Here is a 22,026-nt window from a genome sequence, read left to right on the forward strand (position 1 = left end):
ATCTCCTGGTATTAGCTGCAATCCAAAGCATTTTGTATTAAAACAGAATGCAAACACAGATGCTATTTAATACAAAGGATTTGAATGCAGTCTCTGTTTTAACATAAAGTTGGTGTGTCTTAATTTGGTTTGGAATAGGAACGGAAAGAAAAGTCAAGATATGGGGATCTCGTCAGATTAGGAGCCAAGCTGTGATTGCAAGTGGCACACGCTTGCACGGGAAACGGGGTGACGACCAGGTGACAGGTTCGATTTACCGAAGCAAAGGTTGTAACGCCTTTGGGGCGGTGGGGCAGCCGGAGATGCTGCTGCAGCCTCCCGGGCACTACGCAGGCTCTGCCTCTTGTCCCAAGCGGCTCCTGCGGGAGCCGCGGCTTCCCCGAAAGTCAGGCGGCGGCGCGGCTGCTGCCCGTGCAAGGTGCACCGGCTGCCGGCTCCCCCGGGCCCCTCGCCCCGCTGGCGGGGAGTCCGCTTCTTCCCCCGCTCCCACCCCGGCCAAGCTTTTAGCTCCGGGTCCGGCCCTCGGGAGCGCCGGGAGGTTCGGTGGGACCCTCCCACGGGAGGGGGTCCCCGTGTTCTCCCCCCCCCCCCCGCTGCCCCCCTTCCCCCGGGAAGGGGTCCTCGCCCCTGGCGGCGGGACGGGGCACGGAGCGCGGCAGCGGGTGGTGCCTTGAAGTGGGGGGGGGGGGGAGGCGAGTGCTCGGAGGAGGGGGAGAGGAGAAAAGGGGGGGACAACGCTGGGGGGACGGACACAAACGCGGCCGGGCGCGATGCGGGGGGGCTGCGGGCAGCCCCCGGCGGTACAAAGGAGCGGGGCCGGCTGGGGACGAGCCGGCGGGCTCGGCGCTGTGAGCACGGGGCGTGAGAGGGGGTCGGGGGGGGGGAGGGTGTCAGGGGCGGATCTGCCGCGGGGTTTTGCGCAGCCCCCAGCGGTGTAATTGCTGTGTCGGAGCGGCAGCAGGGCTCGGCGCGGGCACGCACAGCGCACACCTTACAAGTTTGACTAGCAATAACATTGCTGCACACTAGGAGGGGAGGAGAGTCAGCTCCCTATAATAGGGCACAAACTCTGCCATTGCACAAAAGCGGCGCGTTTCCTCGCTGGTGAAAACCGTCCCTTCATAGAAAGAAAAGAAAGAAAGAAAGGAAGGGGGGGCTGGGAAGGGGGGGGGGGGGGAGCAAAAGCAAGTTACCAAGAGCAAGAACTTGTGCTGCAACAATCCTCCGCTCTTCCTCCTCTCCTCAGGACTCTGGGAGCAGGGATATTCCTCCCCCTCCCCCCCGCGCAGTTGGCGCTAGCCCAGACTGTGGTCAGTCGCCTTTATTATTACTTCATTGAGACAGAGAAATCCTCTAAGACTCGCATTTTGGGTGGAGGGTGGGGGGTGGAGGGACGGGAAGGAGGAGGGAAAAAAGGCAACATTTGCTGCTCATCATTTTCACTGCACCGCTAAAGTAATTGCGCCCCCCTCTCTCCTCCCCGTCCCTCCTCAGCTTGGATTTTTCTCTTATATCTACAGCTTCAGTGGTATTAGACATACCTTTTTTTTTTCCTTTTTTTTTTTTTTTTTTTTTGTAGCTCCGATATTCCCCCTCCCCCCCCCCCCAAACCCTCGCGCGTTGCGTGCCTGCAATTCGGTGAAATTCCCCCCCCCCTCACCCCAAGCCCCCCCAAACTCCTCTCGATCTCAGCCCGGCAGCTCACATCAAAGCGCCCTTCCTCACTCACAGTGGCCGCCACTCACTAATGGGATTGCAGCGTGCCTGGCTCTGCTGCTGCAGCCGCCGGAGGGAGAGTCGCCGCTGCTGCACCTCTTCGCCGACAGTCTCCGGGTGCTGAGCCGCGGGGATGATCAGGATCTTCCCGGATTTCAGCGTGCAGGTGACGGCGGCGGCCGGCGGGGCGGCCGGGGGGGTGCCGGCGGCGCCGGGTATGGGGCGAGCCGGCGCCGCGGCCAACGGCAACCCGCAAAACGTCCAGGGCATCACCTCCTACCAACAACGGTGAGCACCGAGGGGAGAGGGGTGTGCGGCTCTTCCCGAGACTCCCTCACTTGCTTTTTCTTTGTGCTTTTGTGTTTCTTTGTTCCCCCCCCCCCCCCTTTATATATATTTTTAAAATCTCTCCTTGCTCTGTGATTGCTGGGGGGGGGGAGCTTTGTCGGAGAGGAGGGTTTTTTATTTTCTTCTCCCCCCCCCTTTTTTTTTTAAATACAGCATCTTTTAAAATGCACTGAGAAGTAAACACAATCTCCTAGTTTTGTCTTGGATGAGCTGGAAAGCAACAATAGCGGAAAAAAAAAAAAAAAAAAGTGAGACCCCGGCAGCTTAGCTTGGCTGCTGCAAAGTTTGGGATCCCGTCCGCTCATCCTTTCTAAAGAGGAATTTCTCAATGTCAATGCCTTGTGCAAATCCCAGTGTGTGGCAGCCAGGGGGATAATTGATCAAGGTATGCTGATAGATAATTTGCTTTCAACCAAGAAAGAGAACAATTTTCACTTGGGGTTGCACACTTGCAATTCCACATTGTAGTTTAACAATATTATCATGTCACCTGTTACTACAGGGAAATATAGCACGAAATCCTAAGTATACTCAGCACTGTTATTTTTTCATCCTAAATGCATTCTAATGCAAATGCAGGAAATTCACAGAGAGCGCCTTTAGGAACCAAAGCGCAGAAAGTTGGCAGTAAGTCATAATGAAGTTTAAAGACCTTCCCCATTCCCCCTAACAATCCATCGATACTTGCTGATACTAACACGAAGCTTAATTAATGACCTGACATTTCTTTGTGCTTCTGCGAGGCAAAACTTGAAGTTTGGCTCTGGTAGGTTTCTCTATGATAAGCTTAGCACTGAAGCCGAATCCTTAAAAAAAAAAAAAAAAAAAAGCTGTCAGACAACAGATAAATAAATGTTGTAGGCTGAAATCGGAACAAAACAGTTACATTTCTTTAAATGCAATAAAAATGTCACTGTCCCAACTATCTCGCTTTCCCACATAGCATTAAATTAAGTCCTGAGGAAAATACGATATAATCACAAGTATACAAACTAAACATCTCTCTAATGTAAAAGCAAAACCATAGAAAGTTTTAACGTAATATTTCAAACAATTGGTTGAGGGGCCAGATTCAGATAATTTTGCTGTTCAGCAACTTTGAGTTGCCTCCTATAGTTTTGGAAAACACCAGCTCTATTTTCCATATGATTCCCATGATAGAAAACATTTGTTGGTAACTTTTGTAGTTTTAATGAAGGAAAAAACAATAGGAAGCTGATACTCCTGAAATAATCCCCGATGATGCCCCAGCACTTTCTCAGCTGAGGACCATTCGAAACTAAGCACGAGTCTCGTTTTGCTCAAGCAAACACCCCAATCTTTCATATCTAAACCAACTTGACTGTGAGAGATATAAAGAATGGATTAAAGTTGATTTCTTTTCACGGTTTCGGTATGATTTTTGTCACTTATAAAATATTTAAATTACAATGGAAACTGACGGACACTTTAACGAGGAAGTACAGGCAGCAATCACAATAGTTTAGTCTGTGAAGTGGGGAAGTCAAGGGTCAGAAATGTCAGATTGGCTTTTAGACAAATGAAAGAGACCTCTGGAGACTTTAAGTTAAACACAAGTATATAGACAAGGCAGCATGCGAATTTTCAGTACCTTGCGTTTAATAGTTTGATTATGTCAGCCTGTAATCAGACAGAAGTTAGGAAAGCACCACTTCTCCCCAAACTCCCAACACCTCTAATCCAAATATTGCTTAGCAGATACCCAAGCGCTCGGACTAGTAAGAGACGAGAGCAGCCTGGACGTCTTGCAAACTAACCTAACAAGAGGAAACATTTTTGCACTTCTTCCAAGTATTAACTGTATCTTATCGGCAGCATAGCGCTCTTTCCATTGAACGATTTCTAAATTCGAGCTTTTTGTAAATGCTTAAAATACAGCAGCCGCCGCCACTTTCTTGAGCGGCTGCAAAAAAGCGAGGTGACACCTGTTAACTTTTTTTTTTTTTTTTTTCTTCTTTTTGGAGGCGAGGAGACCCTTGCCGGACAGAAACGGCATGTGGCACTTTACAGGTCGCCCCTCTCGCCAGCTCTCTACCCGTACCCCCGAGGCGAGCCGCGGCCGCGGCTGCGCCCGCGCCGCTTCCCCCGGCGGCTGCGCACCTGCGCGGCGGAGGCTGCGCGGCCGCGGGGCGGGTGGTGGCGGGGGGCTTCCCCCTGTGCCCCCCTCCCTCCTTCCCTCCCGGGGGGCTCCGCGCAGCGCCAGGAGCAGGGTTAGGGAGGGCCGGCCGCCTCCTGCGGGAGGAGACCCCCCCGGCCGCCGGCGCGCACCCAACTTCCAGGTGCTCCGGCAACTTTTGCCCCGCTTGCAGGCGCGTTCCCGTCCCCTCCTCCTCCTCAGGCCCCCCCTCCCCTTTATTCTCTCCCACCCCCCCCAGGCACTGTGGCAGAAAGGTTTGTCGCGGAGAAATGCTCCCGACGGGCCGGGCTGACCCGTCCCCCGAGTGGGTTTCCCCGGGAGCAGGATGAGGCCCGGCAGGCTGTCCCTTCCAAGGCGGCGGCAGAACGAGCCGCGAAGTTACCTTGGAGATGGAAGCTTTCCGCGAAGGAGCGCTTTCTCCTTTAAAGCTCCTCGCGCCCGGCTTTTCCCGACGTCCTGGAGGAGACAATTAAGAGATAGCGGTTTCTTTCCCCCGCTCCTTTCTTTCGGGCTCAGTTTCATAACGTCCGGTGAAACGGCAGCAAGTCCTGCCCCCTTCCCCGGCCGAGCGGCTCTGCGCCCCCGATCCCGCCATGGGCGACCTTGGCCGCGGAGGGGACTCAGGGACTAGCAGGGGGCTGCCCGGGGCCGCTGCCGCCCGGCCCGGGGGCACCCCGCCGCCCCCTCTCACGTCGGGGTAGGCACTGCCACCGCCCGGGCCCGCGGGAGCCCTCGGGGATGCCCCGGCCGTGGTCGGGGTGAGCCCGCGGGGTCTCCGCGCCCGCGGAGCTGCGCGGGGAGCACCCCCCCTCCCCCGCCCTCCCGCCCGCCTCGGCCCCGCTTCCCCGCCGGAGCCCAGACTCCGGCGGAGGAAAAGTGTGCGAAACTGCAACTGAGTGGCGTTGTTGCGCCGGCAGCGGAGCCTGCGTCCGCTGCACGCAGAGTGGGAGCGGAGCCGGGGAAGCAAGCTGGAAAATGCCCAGAAATACTTTCCCGGCGGTCAAGCCCGGAGAGCCCTGACTCCCCTCCTTCCCTTCCCAGCCCCCGCCCCGCTCGCCCCGTGCCCCGGCGCCCCGCGGAGCCCGGCCGCGGCCGCGGGGGTGCGAACGGCGGCGTGCGGGTGTGCGAGTGTCTGGGTGTGCGTGTGTGTGTGTGTGTGTGCGTGTGTGTGTGTGTGTGTGCCGCACCTGCCGGGCGATGCCAGCGGCCGGGCTGCCCGCCGGGGCTGCGTCGCGGCTCGCTCTCCCCGCCGCCGCCGCCGCCGGCCGCCGCTGCCTGCGCTGGGCATGTCTCTGGGGCCGGCGGGGCCCCGGCTCCCTCCGCTCCTCGGCTTATGGACGGCGGCAGCGGCTGCAGCAGCGCTAGCGAGCGAGCGAGCGAGCAACCTGCACCAGGACCGCGCGGAGGAGCGGGAGCCCGCGATGCTTTGGCCTCAGTACTTTTCCTTAGCCTGTCTGGCTAACCGGGGCCATCGCTGCCGCCGCTGCTGCTGCTAGACACACAACACACACCAACATCAGGAGGGGGAAAAGTAAGGGAGAGGAGAAAAAAAAAAAAAAAAAAAAAAGCAGGAAGATGGCGCCCACCAAGCCAAGCTTTCAGCAGGATCCTTCCAGGCGAGAACGGTAACACTTTCTCTTTATTGAACCTGCAGCAGCAGCAGCAGCCGCAGCAGCGCCGGGCCGCGCCGTGCCGCCGCCGCTGGGGCCGGGGCCGGGCTGGCTGCCATGCCGGGGTGGGGGGACCTGCCGCCGGCCCCCGCCGCTCGCCCCGCCGGGCACCGGGAGTTCCCCCCGGTGCGTACCGCCGGCCGCCGCGCAAACGCACCGACACACGGACGCACACGCACACAGACAGACACACGGACACAGGGCGAGCCGCGCGAGCAGCCCCGCTCCGGCAGTCGCACGGCGAGCGGGCGTGCGTGCGTGTGTGTGTGTGTCTGTGTCTGTGTCTGTGTGTGTGCGGAGCCGTGAGGCCCCCCCCCGGAGCTCCCCCCTCTCGGCGGCGGCGGGGGGGGGGCGGCGGGGCGCCTCGCCAGGCCCGGCTCTCCGGGCGGCCCCGCCGGTGCGGTTCAAGTGCGGCTAGGCCGGAGCACGGGGAGGGGGGGGCTCGCCGCCGGCTGCCCCCCCCGGGCCCTCCCTTTGCCCGCCGCCGCCGCCGCCGCCGCCAGGCGGGTGCCGGCACCCCCCGGGGCGGGCAGAGCCGGAGCCGGTGCGCGGGCGGGCGGGGGGCGGTGTGCGGGGCCCGGCGGGGGGGCGGGGGCCGGGAGCGGGGTGCGCTGCCCCCCACCCCTCCATGAGCTCCGGCCGTCCCCCCCCGGCCGCCCCCGGGCACTTTTGTTGGGGGGAAGACCGCGCGCTATTAATCTGCGGCGCCGCTGACACGAATTGCCCGTAGCGGATTTGTTGTAGTAAAGTGAATCTTTCTAGAAGTGCCTGGTAGGAAACGGGAGTACAAGTTCATGTGATGTTACTTTGTGGTTCTTACAAAAGTCCTCGCAGCTCCGGTGCTGCACCGCCAGGAGATGCGTGCCCACAACGAGAGCAGCCGGAGGGGGTCGGGTGGGCTTTCTATTTCTTATTTTTTTTATCCCCTCTTTCTTTTTCCCCTTCGTCACTAGAAGGGAACTGATGGGTAAGGGGTGAGGAAGGTTCCTGGCTTGTCGTAAAAATGAAAATTAACATTTAGACAGCTTTTAAAAGTAGCTGGATCGTGTGTTGCTCAGTTTGTACTTCACAGCACGAGTAAGCCTGAAAAATATTTAACCAAAAATAAAGTGTTGGGGACTGGGTTAATTTTAATCTTAATTTCAAACTTTATTATTATTATTATTATTTTAATTTCAGTATGATCAGCTTCCAAACCCCACAGATTTTGTCTAGATAGCTATGTTATTTTTCCCAAGGAAGCGGGCTGCCCAGTATCAGGAATACATACATCTCATATTTGCTACTGAAGTGTTAGTGCGACGGTGTTGGCTGCATTAGTATTAACTGTTGCACTTTGACAAGGCTATATTGATATGTAGCCGAATTTGGAAGTACATGTAATGGGAAAACAGTGCATTCTCGGCAGTCAGTAAGTTAGAGATTCTCATCTTCAACTATAAATATTTTTTTAAACCTCCCCGTTTCAGGGGCTGTAGGGGCATTTCTACTGTGCTAATAACACTTATAGCAGCAGGCTTTTCTGCTGTAGAGTTCTTTGTTGGGAAAACAATTTGTATCAGTAAGTCCCGTCCCCCCCCTCCAGCCCCCAACACACAATTCCGCTGTCTTCTTCCTGAGAAAAGCACTATATTAGTACTAAGTGTATTTGCTAGGATAGCTTCAGTAATCTCTCCAGCAGAAGCATATTTGTGTGCCATTTTGGGAATTTCTCTGAGATAGGAATCTTGAAGATAGAATTAATTTCTAGGGGAAACTTCATAGCCTGTGCATGAGTGCTTTCTTTATCACCTGTCTCCATTTGGCATTCGGAGAAGGTAAATCAAAGTGCGCGATTTGTTATTCTGCTCCACTTGAGAGCCGAACTAAATAACACTTGGTCTGAAATTCTGATTGAAGTTGTAGGAGGATATACTGTATTTAATTTAATGCCCTTTAATAGCATCTTCTTGTTCAGCTCTGATGCTGTCATTTTAAAGGTTGGATTGGAGTAGTTTTTCCCTGTAGGGAGTGGGAGGAGTAATAATTTCAGGGGAAAAAAAGTAGTCTAAATTCCTAGAACACTAATAGCCCCAAACTTGGCCTAGTGTCCGAGCGGTTGCCTTTTGCCCTTAGGGTTCACTTTCTTACCATTCTTAATGATGCTCTGAACAGTTTAGGCATAAATATCGTACGTGCGAGTTGACGACATCTTTTGTACCAGAAATAATGTCAATCTACATGTTCTCTTAAAAAGTTTCTGAAAAGATACAACAATGTTTCAATACACAGGCCCTTGAGTTCTTTTCCTTTAAAATTCTGCAACGTGCTCCTGAAGTCTTCCGTGTAACTGTTTATTTTAGCTGTTTTGTACACATCCTTTCAGCTGTATGTGTCAAGCCACTTGAAACGCAGGCACATATAAGTTACTTAAGGGGTTTTGCAGGCTCTTTTCTTAGTTGCTACTTCAATAAACTAGTTCTCAAGATGAAGAATCCTGTGAGTGAACTTTGCATACGGTCTTTGTTTAGTATTCTTTTCGACAATATTTAGATAGAAGGTGTTGTTTTCCAGCAAGAGGTTAATAATTACAAAACAAATATAAAAGGTGTTAGTCTTTGATGCAAGCAAGCACTTGAGTTGTTTTGAAACTTTTCCACCTGTTTAGATTTTTGAAAGAATGTTTGAGAAGTTGCACACATAATTTGATTTTCTTTTAAACTATGAGTGTTAGCAAATTTTACAGTTCCAGTAGGAGTTTAGGGTTTTTCAGTTGTGTGGATATATAACCAAGAAAATTAAATAGACAGAAGTGTCATGCATATGATATGCCAGCATTGATTTGTAAAGCATATCATAATATCAGAGTGCTATTGCTTTAAAGTGAAAGAGAAAAAAAAAAAAAACACACACACCTTTATTTTGGCATTTCTTTCTAGAGCATGAGCTTAAACATAGCAGTGATAAATGATGATATGCATTGTCTAACACTTGCTTTTATATAAATAGCTCCAGAAGATTGCTTAAATGATAATCGAAAATATGAAATAGGGTGGCCTTCATATCACAAGGCCAAGGGTCTACAAATGGAAAAACTGAAATAATGAAATATTTCCAAGGCAACAGACTGTCAACAAGAACAGTAATGCATGGGCATATCATAGAGCTACCAGAGAGGATATTAGATCTTATAGCTCTAGAGCCAGGAGTTATAATGACCTTTATTAAATAGAGCCCTCCCACATTACAACAATCTTTCCTATTTCTGATTTATGGATTAGCAGTCATACTACTCTTCATAATTTGAAACATTCTCCCACCATATTTGATTTGCTGCATTTTTCTCCACTGGAATCATACATTATTTAGAGCTTACATGAGAGTATTGATCAACAAAAGTTATATTACATATTTTCAGTAACTAATGGGATTCCGAATAACAAGGTTTTGTCTGCAGCACTGTTTCTGCATTCTTTACAGCACAACTTTTTTTTTTTTTTTTTTTTTTTTTCTTACAAGTTATATCTAGTTAGCTTGTTTTATTCCATTATAGGAATACTGTATTGTAATCGTATGTTATTAATACATTTTAAATAATTAGAGAGTTATGATAACAGATTAAACCAGCACCCACAACTGTAGGTATTTTATAGAGAACATCAGGATATATTGTCAACATCCGTCTCCTTTTATTAATGTCTCGCTGGAATTTCAGACTCTAACATATTGGCAGTTTCAAATCACGTTTGTTTGAAACTTGGCACACAAGTTGCCAGCCCAGATGGGAATTTTACTGCGAGAGTGATGTAAAACAGTTGTTGAAAAATTGACGTTTGAGGCATTAGGTTCGTCAGCATTCTTACTAAAAAGTACAAATAGTTTAAATAAGTATATTTTTCATAAAACTATATTTATAATGGTACCTTCTTTATTGGAAAATGTATTCTAAGATAAGAATTTCAAATAGGTGATACTGAACATGAAAATTAACTCTTATAATTTCATAAAAAAATTGGGATTGATTCTGCTCTTATTGAGGTGAGTAGGATGAAGCCCTTTCACAAAAGTGGCAGGATTTTAATTTAGCATCAATTAAGTATTTTTTTTTGTTGTTGTTAAGTTTTATGTTATGAGATGTTTCCTGAAATCTCATCTCATGTGAGTGAACCTTACGATCAATCAGTCTATCAGATTCATTTTATATTATTGTCAGTGGAAACTCTTGCAGGTGTAAAAGCACCTCATGTGAGATGAGATTTCAGCATTAGTTGCGTTATTTTAAAATGAATTAAGTGAGCTTGTTCTGTGGGGTGTCAGCCTGGTAATTTGTTTCTATATTTTAATTTCAAGGTACATAGCCATGACTTTTCATTTCCCCCCCAATCATTTGTTTTGTTTTGTTTTGTTTGTTTGTTTATGCTTAATGTTTGCCTTTTCGTTTTTGTTTTTGAAAGAGGCTGCCAAAGATTTATGGCCATAAGAGGAAATGTTTTGAAATTTTATTTCATAATAGCATTTTTTTCAATTTCTTTTTGTGTAATATTTACAAGCCTACTGCATGTAATTTTTAATATTCAAAGTCCCATTAGTGTGAATGAGGTGTGTGACTTTTTGTTTAATAGGACTTTGCATAGCAAGGATAATTTGTAATAACATTGCATTTTGCTGCATAAGATGTACCATAGTAAGAATAAAATGGTTGCTGCCGTGTCTTATATAACTAGAGCATTGTTCTGTGACTAGCTCGAGCAGTAGATTTGCAACACACAAGGTCGTAGTCAATGAATAGCAGTGTTGTGCTATTGATTTGAACAGTAGTAAAAATATTCATTAATTTTGTATTCTATAGTAGACTATTACACGGGAAAAAGAAGGTACGATAAGGGTAGGATAGTATTTGTGTCTGTAACTTGGCAGAACTGAACCCTGTCTTCGGGATAATATTGAGTTCAAGTTGTACCTTAATCTTTAAAAAGTCCCAAATGAAATTATCCCTATAATTAAAGTATACTCCAGGGAATCACAAGTAAGGATAAAAGTATTTTTACTATATAATTCAATAGATATGAATTTATTCTCAGTGAGATGACAATGACAAGCTTTAGCATACTTTAGTGGGAGGACTGGACTTAGCATCTGTGTATTATTATAAAACATGAAAGTCCTGAGATTCTCAAGTAAAGATGGAGCAGTCCTCAAGGAGATTCTGATCTCAGTCTGCTGCAGCCCAATAGTGAGAGTTATGTATCTTGCATGCAGGCAAGAGTCAGTCACATTATAGAACAAGTGATATGTAAGCAAGGATTTGAAATGGATTACCAAAAGCAGAGTTTTGAAGATTTGTTGCAGGCGATTTTTCCAACAGTTTGTGTGTTTTGTGTTTTGGACTTTCACTCTTAGGCCATTTCTTGCTGTTTGTCTGTTCCGGGGAACTTCTCATGGATGTCATTACAGCTGAAGAAGAATTTAGTATTAATGCTAAGTATTTCTGTAGCTATGTTGTTTTTGCGGTTGTTTTTGTTGATTTTTTTTTTTTTAAATGTAGCTTAGTGTGCTTAGAAAAAGCTGTCAACATTGTTATACATGTTTTACTGATGAGATAGTTACAAAACATTTTTGAAAACTATCAGAAGTGGCAGAAGACATCAATGTTAGTACTGGGAATAAAATTCCAGCCCCCATTTTGACTGCGTATTCAAAGATTACACTGCCTTCGTTAGAGGAATTTACATTTCTTTTAGAGGCAAAACCTCCACTGAAATAAAGTGCTTTCAGAGAATGGCTTGATTGCAACTTAAAATTAGCTGTTAGCTTGATATATAATAGAAGTTCTACACTTACGTTAAATAATTTAAGTGGAAAAGTACTGTTCCATTACCTGCAGGCATCTTAGGTTTACATATGTATATAGTGAACTTACAGGATGTGGTCTGAATAATATGTATGTATGTAATCTACAATAATGTCCCTGGAGCTTGGGTTTTCTGAAGAGACTATTGGATTTAGGCATCTAACACGTACTGCATTTCAGTGAAATATGGGCACCTAAATCCTATAAGCCCCCTTTTAAATACTTGCCTGGGAATTTCGTCTCTAAGAGGCATTTAGAACAAGCTTCATTACACAATACATTGTTTTAAACTGAATTTTATTGAGTAATGAATAGTCTTTGAACAGTCCATTTGGATTAAATCCTAAAGGGTATAGTTTTGCTTGAATTTAGGCACAGAACTGATACATTTCTATTTTGTCTGGGGGAGGGGGGTGTCATCTGTTTTTCTTTTGCTGATGTTTCGTGTCTGAAAGTCATGTGCATATTCACATTTATGGTTGGTTTACTCACAGCGTAGGTTTATACGACTTAGGTGGCTCAGAATTGTCCTTCCAAGGCTGTAAATCATTTAGCTAAAGTGTGACATACCAAATTTGAGAAGAATGCTTGTTAGAAAGCTGTCTTTTCCCAGAGATGATGGGAGGCAGAATATGTTACTTTGTGGGAAAAAAATGTAAGTGGGCAGTCTTCACAGGTCAAGGTTGAGGTCAACAGAAAGAACTGAGTGACTGAATCTGTACAGTGCTGGCAGCAGGATTAAAAAGGGGGAAAAAAGTCTAAAAAAGAGAATAGCTGCCAGGGGTACTTATCCTTCAACCTTCACAGCTGCAAAAAAAGTAGCTGATTTTATTTGTCTGAGTATAGTCAGCTGTAGGATTGGCATGTTTGCTTTCCCTTTGCATAAATTACTAATAGTATGGACAGCAGGTTCTCAAAAAATTTACATTGAAAAAAAACCACCTGAAACAACAACAACAACAAAAACCAAACTGTTTTCTCTTGGTAGGTAAAAAATAGAAGATGAACATAAAAAGAGAAACAAATGCATTGGGCTGCTTTATTTATTCATTCTTTCTGAACTGCTACTCAGATGTACAAGAAAACTTGTATTTCTTGGGGAAAATCAAAACTACAGTAATTTTTTTCAATGGCTGAATGAGCTAGATAAATGGTACTCAAGTAGCAGTGTTTGAAGGATCCAAGTAGTTTACTAAAGTATCTTAATTAATTGGATGTTCTCTTTAATAGTGAGGCTTCCTGTTTATAGGGAGTGCTCTGTAACAAGAACATACATTTGATACGCAAATGATATATATGATTTGAGAAGGCCCATTTTTATTCAAGATCTATTTTTACTAAACAACTGCTTTAGGTTAATAAACAACAAGAAATAAATGGAGGTGACAGAAAATACAGACTTCACATAAGAGGAGCGATAGAGAAGATACAGCAGATTCCAGATCTTTCAGACATATATATGCTATTCCTTTTATTAGTCACTCTACTCACTTACACTCAGATTTTGAATCTGAGGTGCCGTCTTTCCTTTTATTCCTTTGTTAACACAAAGAAAAATGCTTTTTTATGGAATAGTGATTTGGAAACAGTTATTCCATGCAAACACTGCAGATTCCCTCTTCTCTTCAGAATGATTTGACATACTGAATGGGCATCTTTCATGGATGCTGAATGGAACACTCATTATTTAGATTCTTTCATCATTTAGGAAACATTTTGGAGTGATGACTTTCTTTTTTTTTTTTTTTAAAAAAATTTGCTTAATGGTTTTGCAATACTATTGCAAAGAAATATTTAAATCCCGTTCATTACTTATTTTTTATTGTGGTAATTACAATGCATCACAATATTTGTTTGGTTCAAACAGGAAAAAAGAACAAATTGACTAGGGAAAAGTGTCTTCTGTCTGATAGAGAACGTTAGAATATTCACCTGAAAAGCAAAATTAGAATTACTGTATATTTGTTCTGCTTGTTACTACTTGTGAGGAAAACTTTAAAGATATTCTACTGACTTGTATACACATTTACTGTAAAGTGTAGGCATATGTTGTATGTTAGATAGACACAGTATGTGTATTTGCTTGAAAGGAAATAATGCTAGTTGATTGTCTTCAGCATGCTATAAATGTCTTACTTTAGATAAAGTTAAATGTAAATACATGCATTGGAATGGCGATTTTTTTTTTCTAATGCTATGAGGGAAAAGTAGGCTCATCATTTTTTTTTTGCACATTTTTATTGTTCTGTGTAAATGTAATTTGTTAATCCTGTGAAATTTGTCATAGATAAATTTGCTTGGATTATCTTGTCACCACCGTATCTGCATTCTTTTGTTCATTGCTTATTCATAATTTAACAGTCTGGCAGTGAGCCTTTTTGGGATGCTCACAAAAGATATATGACCTCTACCAGCTGCTACTATAACCTGCAGAATGCACAGCAAGACATTAGAAACGTGAGGATTCCTCTACTGATTAAAGTGCTCTTCATTTAAACAGTCTGTTCATAAGAATCTCAGGAATCTTTGTGGATAGCAGTTTTGATTTTTCTTTTCTCATGAAATTAGTTCTAACATTTTTATTTTTTTTTTCCCCGAGTGGGAAAACTAACATTGAATCTTAAGATGGTGGTGCTTTGCTTTCAAATGGACTAATGGAAATTAAGTTCCTCATTATATATGCATATGTATACATAAGTGTGCATGTGCATATACACATTTGCATATGTCTTTACCTATCTCTCTGTATGAACACATATATGTATTTCCTGCAATTTTACACTGGGAGAAATTAGTACCAATCTGTATTATTTTAAAACTGGCTCTTCTATTAGGATATTTTTCAACGCATATTATCCAGTACTAATTTACAGCAGAATTGTCTGATTTAACCCCTCTTTAGCCCCAGCATCTTACAGATTGTATTGTGTAAATACTCAATATTATACAGTACACGAAAGACATTAAATAGAATGTTACTTGAAGTGTAACAACATTTTAGATTTTCATTATTCTCCTGACTCGGTTTAGCATATAAATTTTTTCCTCTTTTTACTTTTTTTTTTTCTTCTTATCTGCAGATCAGCTTGTGAGTAATGGCTAGTTTTTACCTCCCCTTTGTGCTGGCACATGATTATAGTTCAAAATAATTCATTGCTAATCCATGCAGTATTGGTTCATCTCCATCACTCTGTTTTGTGATTAGAGCCTCGGGCCTGTAAGAACATCCTTCTGCACAGTTTTCTGCCCTGATTTTCTTTGACTGCAACCCATATTTTAAACAGTTCTGTCATTACCATTCAGCCACCAATCCTTTTACATTTTTCAAAACTGTATCAATTACAAGAAATTAATATTTTGGAGGGGTTATTTTTCAGGAGTTTATGAAAAACACTTGTTTTCCACTGCAGTAAGTCTCCAGCAGTGGCATATAGGGTTTGGTTCATCTCAGTCGATGATGGAAATCTGACTTGAGTTTTTCATTTTTCCTTAGCAGTCTGAATTTCCTGTGTACTTATTTACATTAGGTGCCTCAAGAAGTCCAGGATCTTAAAAAAGAAACTGTGCCTTTTTGAAACAGACTATTGTAGAAGAGTAATTACAACCTTGTCATTTTTAACACTACATTTCAAACAGTGCTGTTGTAAAATAAATCTGATGGAGGAACTTTTAAAATATATAGGGCCTGATCCTACCATGACCACTCCTGTTGAAGTCAGTGTTTATCAGGTCAGATATGAACTGATATGACATTAGAGCTGAGCTTACATGATATAATGATATCGTACCTTGATGAGTTTTAAATTTAATATTTCCAGATTATGAAGCAAATCCATCATTTTATTTCACATCAAATAATGCCAGTTTTATGAGAAGGTCATCCAAAAGATTTTTCAAGACTTTGTTTCAGCATTGAGTAGTCCTGTGTTCCTTTTAATAATTACTTTCATCTCATTGTAGCCGTGTGTTTGAAAGTGTAGGTCAATAAGGATGATCGCATTCAGAATTTCATGATCTGTGTAGTGGAACAAATTGAAAGCAAAGCCTGTATCAATCACTGTGAAGGGAGGGTTAATTGTTACTGCTTCTCAAGCCTCTGGACAGATAAACCAGTAATGAAATACTTATTGCTCTGATATGTGAATGGTTAAGGATGAAACAATGGAGACAGAAGCAGTCTTCAAAGATAACAAAAAAAAAAAAAAAAAAGCAAAGAAAAAAGAATAATCTGGACTAAAGTAAGATACTGTATATGCTATGTATTAACATTTTTATTTTTTTTTGTTGTTTTTTTTTTTTTTTTCATCTAATACAGCCTTCTGGTAGTGATGTAAGACAGCAGAACATATTAGGTTTCTAAAGTGAATATAAAATATGAATTTAAAAGCTTTAATTATGCAAACAATTTAAAATAGTTTACATGATGTGTGGACCTTAGGTAAAAGTAACATTTCTATCATTAAGTGCTTTCTTTTCATTTCTTTGTTTTTCATTTGTGGTACTGTTAAGTATTTTTTTTTTCTTTTTCTTTTTAAAGCACAGCTGTATTTACTAAATTGAGTATGTTTTATTTCCTTGTGAAGTCATTTTAAAGTGTTTTGTCTACAGCCAACCAGGACACTAAAGGAGTGTTTAAAGATAGAAGCAGGAAAATAAAAATGAGTGCAAAAACAAATTATGATATTACAGTAAACATTTAACTATTTCTAGAATGTGAACTTAACATTTTAAACGTCTGTTGGTTACTTATATGTTGAAATATATGCAAAAATATTTAGCCAAATTGAAGTCTTAGGCCCATGACAATCATCTCAACACAGTGGGTAGTTCTGAAAATTAATGAGAATGATAATACTGTAAAGACTGTTCCAGAGTTTGCCCAAATTCATTATCTAAGACTCTTGTTAAGAACATCTCAAAGAATTTTAACCAGGAAAATATATTAATGGTTCAAAAGCATTTTTCAAAACGGTGATTTATAAAAGTATAATGGAATTATATATGCAAGAGCTATAGTTAGAAACACAAATAACACAGGAGCAGCACATTATGAAGGAATATTTTCCAATAGCTGAGGTACTTGGCTTTGATTTTGTCCATAGGTGTCAACCTCTCCATATTGATTTATATTTTGGGATGGAGGAAATGAAAAAGTGAAGGCAAGTTACAAAAATATATGTTTGTGACTCCTTGTTAGCTACTTAATGAGGCCTTTAGCTGCTAAAAAGCTCAGTAAAGTAATTAATTTTAGAACTGGTATAAATGTCTTTTAGACAATTGAAAAGCACTTTTAGGAGGACGGGTGATGAGACACATCTTTAGATTTCTCTTCAGAATGTTAAGAATTTCCTGTTGCCTGTTTCCTGATGGGATTGACGCAGCTGTGTATCATATGGAATGAAAGAGGAACTGAGTGCCTGACTTTGTTTTATGCAAGTTCTTTATTTAAGAAAATGTATGTGTTGATTTTGCTTTTTTTTTTTCTTTTCTTTCTTTTTTTTTTTTTTTTTTAACCAGTTCCCTCATATAAATGCTATATGCAAAATTATCCAAGTGGGAGCTAATTATAATTAATTTATCTATTTTCTAAGGGATTGTTAATAACTGAAGTTATTATATTAGTTAGGAATGCTCTCCTTTTCTTTTCTTTTCTTTTCTTTTCTTTTCTTTTCTTTTCTTTTCTTTTCTTTTCTTTTCTTTTCTTTTCTTTTCTTTTCTTTTCTTTTCTTTTCTTTTCTTTTCTTTTCATGTGCAATGAGAACGTGGAATGCTTGGAAGATTAATATGTCGTTTCCATTTGTGTTTTCAGAAGTTATTGATATACAGGAGTGTGTGCAAGTATGTGAGTATGCATGTGTAGTCATTGGAAAATAGATCAGTTTATAGAGTTTCTTACTCATTTTGTCTGTTTTGAAATCTGTAGCACATTTATACAACAATTTTCATGGAAGATGAGAATGCAAAATAGAGAAAAATGTGAGGATCCAAAATTTTTTTAAATAGTAATTTTTGTCTAGGCTGTCCCACTTCATGGACAGATTCTTTGAAGAGAACTCATGGTGATAAACTGCATTAATTACGTTTTCCAGTTATTACCATCCATGGTGAGATGAAGCTTAACAGAAGGTGGCTAACCTGGTTAACTGATCTGGGGATGGGTGGAGAAAAAGAGGTGCAGATCCATAGCAGTGGGGCCATCCTTCTACTTGCAGCACAGTTCCTGCTACAGGCAGGAGCTGTTTTGTAATGTTGTGTGGTACTCAGTTCAGTTAGGATTCATACTACCTCAGTCAGTTTAACTTCTGCTCAGAAGGCTGTATAAGGCAAATTTAGTTGCTATACAAAAAAATCCTAGTAAATGCAGTGATAAAAATAAGGCTGCTCAGTAAAGTACAGTGGTCCTATGCTACTGAAGCAGAACCAAACAAAAATGTTGAGTACATTAAGTGAGCAGAGGTGGATGCAACTAAGAGGAGCGATTGCAGTATTGCTTCTGAGAATGTCTGCCATACAAGATATTGACTTCCAAATCATTGAGTGTATTCTACTTTCAATATTAAGCTTTGATCCTCTCAACCTGTCAACCAGCTTTGAAAAAGTTGACCATGTCCCTGTTCTTTTTGCCCTGTGACTTCTCGACTAATGTCATCTTTCTGCTGTCTTTCGATGTTTTAATCATTTCAGTGCATCCTTTGGAGGATCTTTCTCATTCTCCACCCAGCTTCAAGTGGGAGTTCTGTAACGTGTTGTCTCTCAGCCGCCCCCATTCTTTTCCCTCATTCTGCTCTTCATCTTTGCATAATCTTATGTGGAAGCACAATTAAACTCTCATCTCTTTGCAGATGATTCACAGGCCTAAGGCATTTCTACCTCAGTGAAAGCATAGCCTCACTTCTCTGTCATCTCCTCCTTTATTTCCTAGCTTACACTTTCATAGTCAAAACAGATCTCCTGGAGTTCTTTTTCGAAACCCTACATCTACTTTTTAGAGATAACACTGCCATGTTGTCTCATAGGACAAGCACATAACTTGGCAGTCTCACTGATGCACACCTCTCCCTCATAGCTTAGCAGCAATTGAAAAGGTAAATAGAATATTTCAAATTGGTGTGGAAGAAATAAAAAAAGAAACATAAATCATAAACACTGGTATAATTATGCCAATCTATAAATCCACAGGGTGTGCAGTCAATGTATTGTGTGTACTTTTGTTCAATTCAGAATTATTTCAAAAAGATACTGTAGTTCAAGGTAAGGCTATTAAGATTGATAAGATATATGGAAGGAGTTTTGTCAGAAGAGTAGTCAAATAAACTAGGATATTCCATCTTGGAAAAAAGATAAATGAGTTAAGTGGTCTATAATATCGTGCAAGGCCTGAAGAAGGCAATCAGGGAACAATCATTAATTAATATAATGAGAACAAGGAAACATCATTTAAAATTCTCAGGAAACAGTTAAAACATATAACAGAAGTTGCTCCCTCTCTTCTTTTTTTCCATTTTCTCCCATAATGTGCAATTAAATGGCGGAATTCGTTGCCTACGGATGCTTTAGAGATCAAAATGTAAACAGGTTTAAAAATGAATTGGGCATTACTCTGTTATGTCTTTGAGTGGTTATTAACATGACAGTGTTGAGGCAACTCTACTTCAGGAAGTTCTTCCACAGCTGATGTCTGGATGCCGATGTGGGATATCAGGGAAAGGAACACTGTCGGTGCTGTATATTTTTACTGGCCTGTTATAACTGTTCTGGTTTGTTCTTAAGGTTCCTTGCATTCAGACAACATCCATGTCTGGCAGGGTTTTTCTGCCTAACATTCCTGCTATGTGTGTCTTCTTGCTTACTCTTCAGTTAAATGCTCATCCTCACTACCAACGAGGATTATTCTTTTTACAGCCCTATCTGTCTGAAGCCCTTTTACAGAGTTCACTTTCAGAGTGACAGACTGTCACTCTAATCATGTCTTTGTATATCTTCACTGGCTGTGGTGGCTCCATCAAATATTAGCAACTTGCCATAAATATCAAGACCTTCCTTCTTCACCTGGCTGTATCTTAGTTACTATTTCTATCTGTTGACCTTATCCTTCAAGTTACAAGACCAGCCCTGCTTACTACATTTGCAAATACACATTTTCATGCCACCCCTTATGCTTGGTCCAGGACTCCTTTATAACTAAACTTTTTGATTTAGTTCATTACTTCATCTCTCCTGCCAAGATGTCTTTACCTGAGATGCCTACAGAAGTACGGGAGCATCAAGCTACTTGTAACAAGATATCATTACTTGTGCTGCTAGCTGTCCTTGCCTTATTGGTTCTAAATACTTTCCTGTTCCTTATCTTATCTGATACTTGCACTGTAAGATATCTAGTGCTAGGGACAGGGTTTTGTTCTTTGTCACTTGGTTACCTAGTGGATGTGTTAATACTAGAGTTACTGCTGTTAATCTGAAAATTTTTGTTAATAATAATCATCATCATCATCTTCATATTTTACAAATCTTTACTTTTCTATGTGCTTGGTTGATCTGGGATTCTGAGGGCCTGTAAGTGAAAATGATGTCTTAAGTGTGTTGAAATGTGAAAAGCTTTTCTGAATTTCAGAGGAGACAGGACAAATTAATACCTAGAAATCTACTAAATGTTACTGAACACAGAAATTAATCTATTTGAGAAAACGTCTGCACTGAAAATGACTGGAGAATGTGGGTGCTTGGACAGAATATAACTTTTTTTTTTTTTTTTTAATTGTTCCTTGAAACTGCTTTTGGGGATTGCTGGAGATGGGATATAGGAAATATGATTCTGACACAGTACGCTTGTTCTTATATTGTTGTGTAGAATGTTTCTGGAAGCTCTGGTGAGTCTTTTTGGTGTTCCTCACACTTAGGAAATCATTGAAGAAAAAGGCATCAGCTAAGTAGTTTTGGCTAGTTTTATTTGTGGCGTATTTCATAAAAGGATGTGAGATGTGTCACAACGTAATGACAGTGCTCCTTGGTGTATTTTTCTCTCATATTGATATGACTAAGCAAATTTTGTCAAAGCTTTATAATATCAGTTCCCATAGAATTACTGTATTTATGCCAGTTTTAGAGATAGAACTGACCAATTATTTTCCCAAACACGTAAGCTTGCATACTGGCAGAGCATGGCTGACTAAACCCATAGAGGTGGGATGTGACCCGCTGAATTATCCCTTACAAGTGAAGGAAGGCTGAGTGGAGGTGGGAAAGGGCAATGTGCCTGTAAAACTGATGGAATAATGCAGTATCAGTTTCATAAAATGAAATCCCTTGTAACTTTTTCCAAAAAGTAATTTTGATTTTAAAAATTACTGCCTCCATGCATGGAATATCTAAAGGTACCTCATCAGAGAGTGTTGGTCTGGAGAACTTGCTCAGGCAGGGTCAGGTAGAGCAGGCTGTCCAGGACTGTGTCTGGCCAGGTTTTGAATATCTCCAGGGAAAGATATTCAACAGTGTCCCTGACCAACTTGTAGTGTCTGACCATATCATGGCAAAAAAGATTTTCTTAATATTTAGAAGTATATTCCTGTCTTTGCCTTATTTCTCTACACCTTTGACTCCATTTTCTTTGTGATGTCACATTAGATAGCTGTAGACAGAAATGAGATCTCTTCTTCACCCACTGTTGTTAAGGCTGAATAAGCCCACTTCTCTCAACTTCTCCTGGTGCATTATGTACTGCAGTCTTCTCAAGTATCTTGGTGGTTTTCTGCAGTAGCTCACTCCAGTATGCCCCCGTATTTCTTGTAGAGACACCCAAACTGGACACAGTACTCCCAATGCAGTTTCACAAATGCTGAAAAGAGAGGAAAAAATATAATTCCACCTGCCATGTACAGTCTAGTTAACATAGATTCACAGCCAGTTGGCCTTTTGTGCTGCGAGGGTACTACACACTGATGAGGTCCACTACAGGCTGGAGATCTGTTGTTTCTTATGGACTAGACTACCTCTACTGTTTTCCACTCAATAGTAAACACCAGTTTTATGGATTTTAGTAGAATATACTCAATTTGAATGTGAGATTTGTGACAAAAATGTTAAGGGTGAGCCAGTAGCAGCAGTTATTTTTGATGGCAGAATTAACCTTGATTAAAAGATATAGTACAGCAGATGCTCAATCTTCAGCTGTGATCAGGTTTGTTATTTCTGATACTGAATACCATGATTCAGGGATTGTATGTTGAGTACAAGTGATAGAAATTCACCTGCAATGAAACAGTGGAAGTGAGTGAACATCTACAGGAGAAAGATTGAATCTGATTCTT

At 42.3% G+C, this 22,026-nt stretch overlaps 1 protein-coding gene across 3 annotated transcripts in view; it reads left to right on the plus strand.

Annotated features, from left to right (window-relative positions):
* Positions 1 to 1,687: 1,687 nt before the first annotated feature.
* Positions 1,688 to 22,026, plus strand: part of NPAS3 (neuronal PAS domain protein 3) — a gene marked incomplete at its 3' end in the record, with an annotated part of 610,700 nt that continues 590,361 nt past the window's right edge. For 2 of the 3 annotated variants that reach the window (XM_082761139.1, XM_082761140.1), the window contains exon 1: positions 1,688 to 2,004. In XM_082761139.1, the coding sequence (XP_082617265.1) occupies positions 1,850 to 2,004 (155 nt within the window). In that variant the 5' untranslated portion in view covers positions 1,688 to 1,849. Of the gene's footprint in view, positions 2,005 to 5,328; positions 5,848 to 22,026 lie in introns of those variants that run through there. The other variant, XM_082761138.1, reaches the window with a different exon arrangement.

This window comes from Aythya marila (genome assembly GCF_965140915.1).
Source record: "Aythya marila genome assembly, chromosome: 5".
Lineage (NCBI taxonomy): Eukaryota > Metazoa > Chordata > Aves > Anseriformes > Anatidae > Aythya > Aythya marila.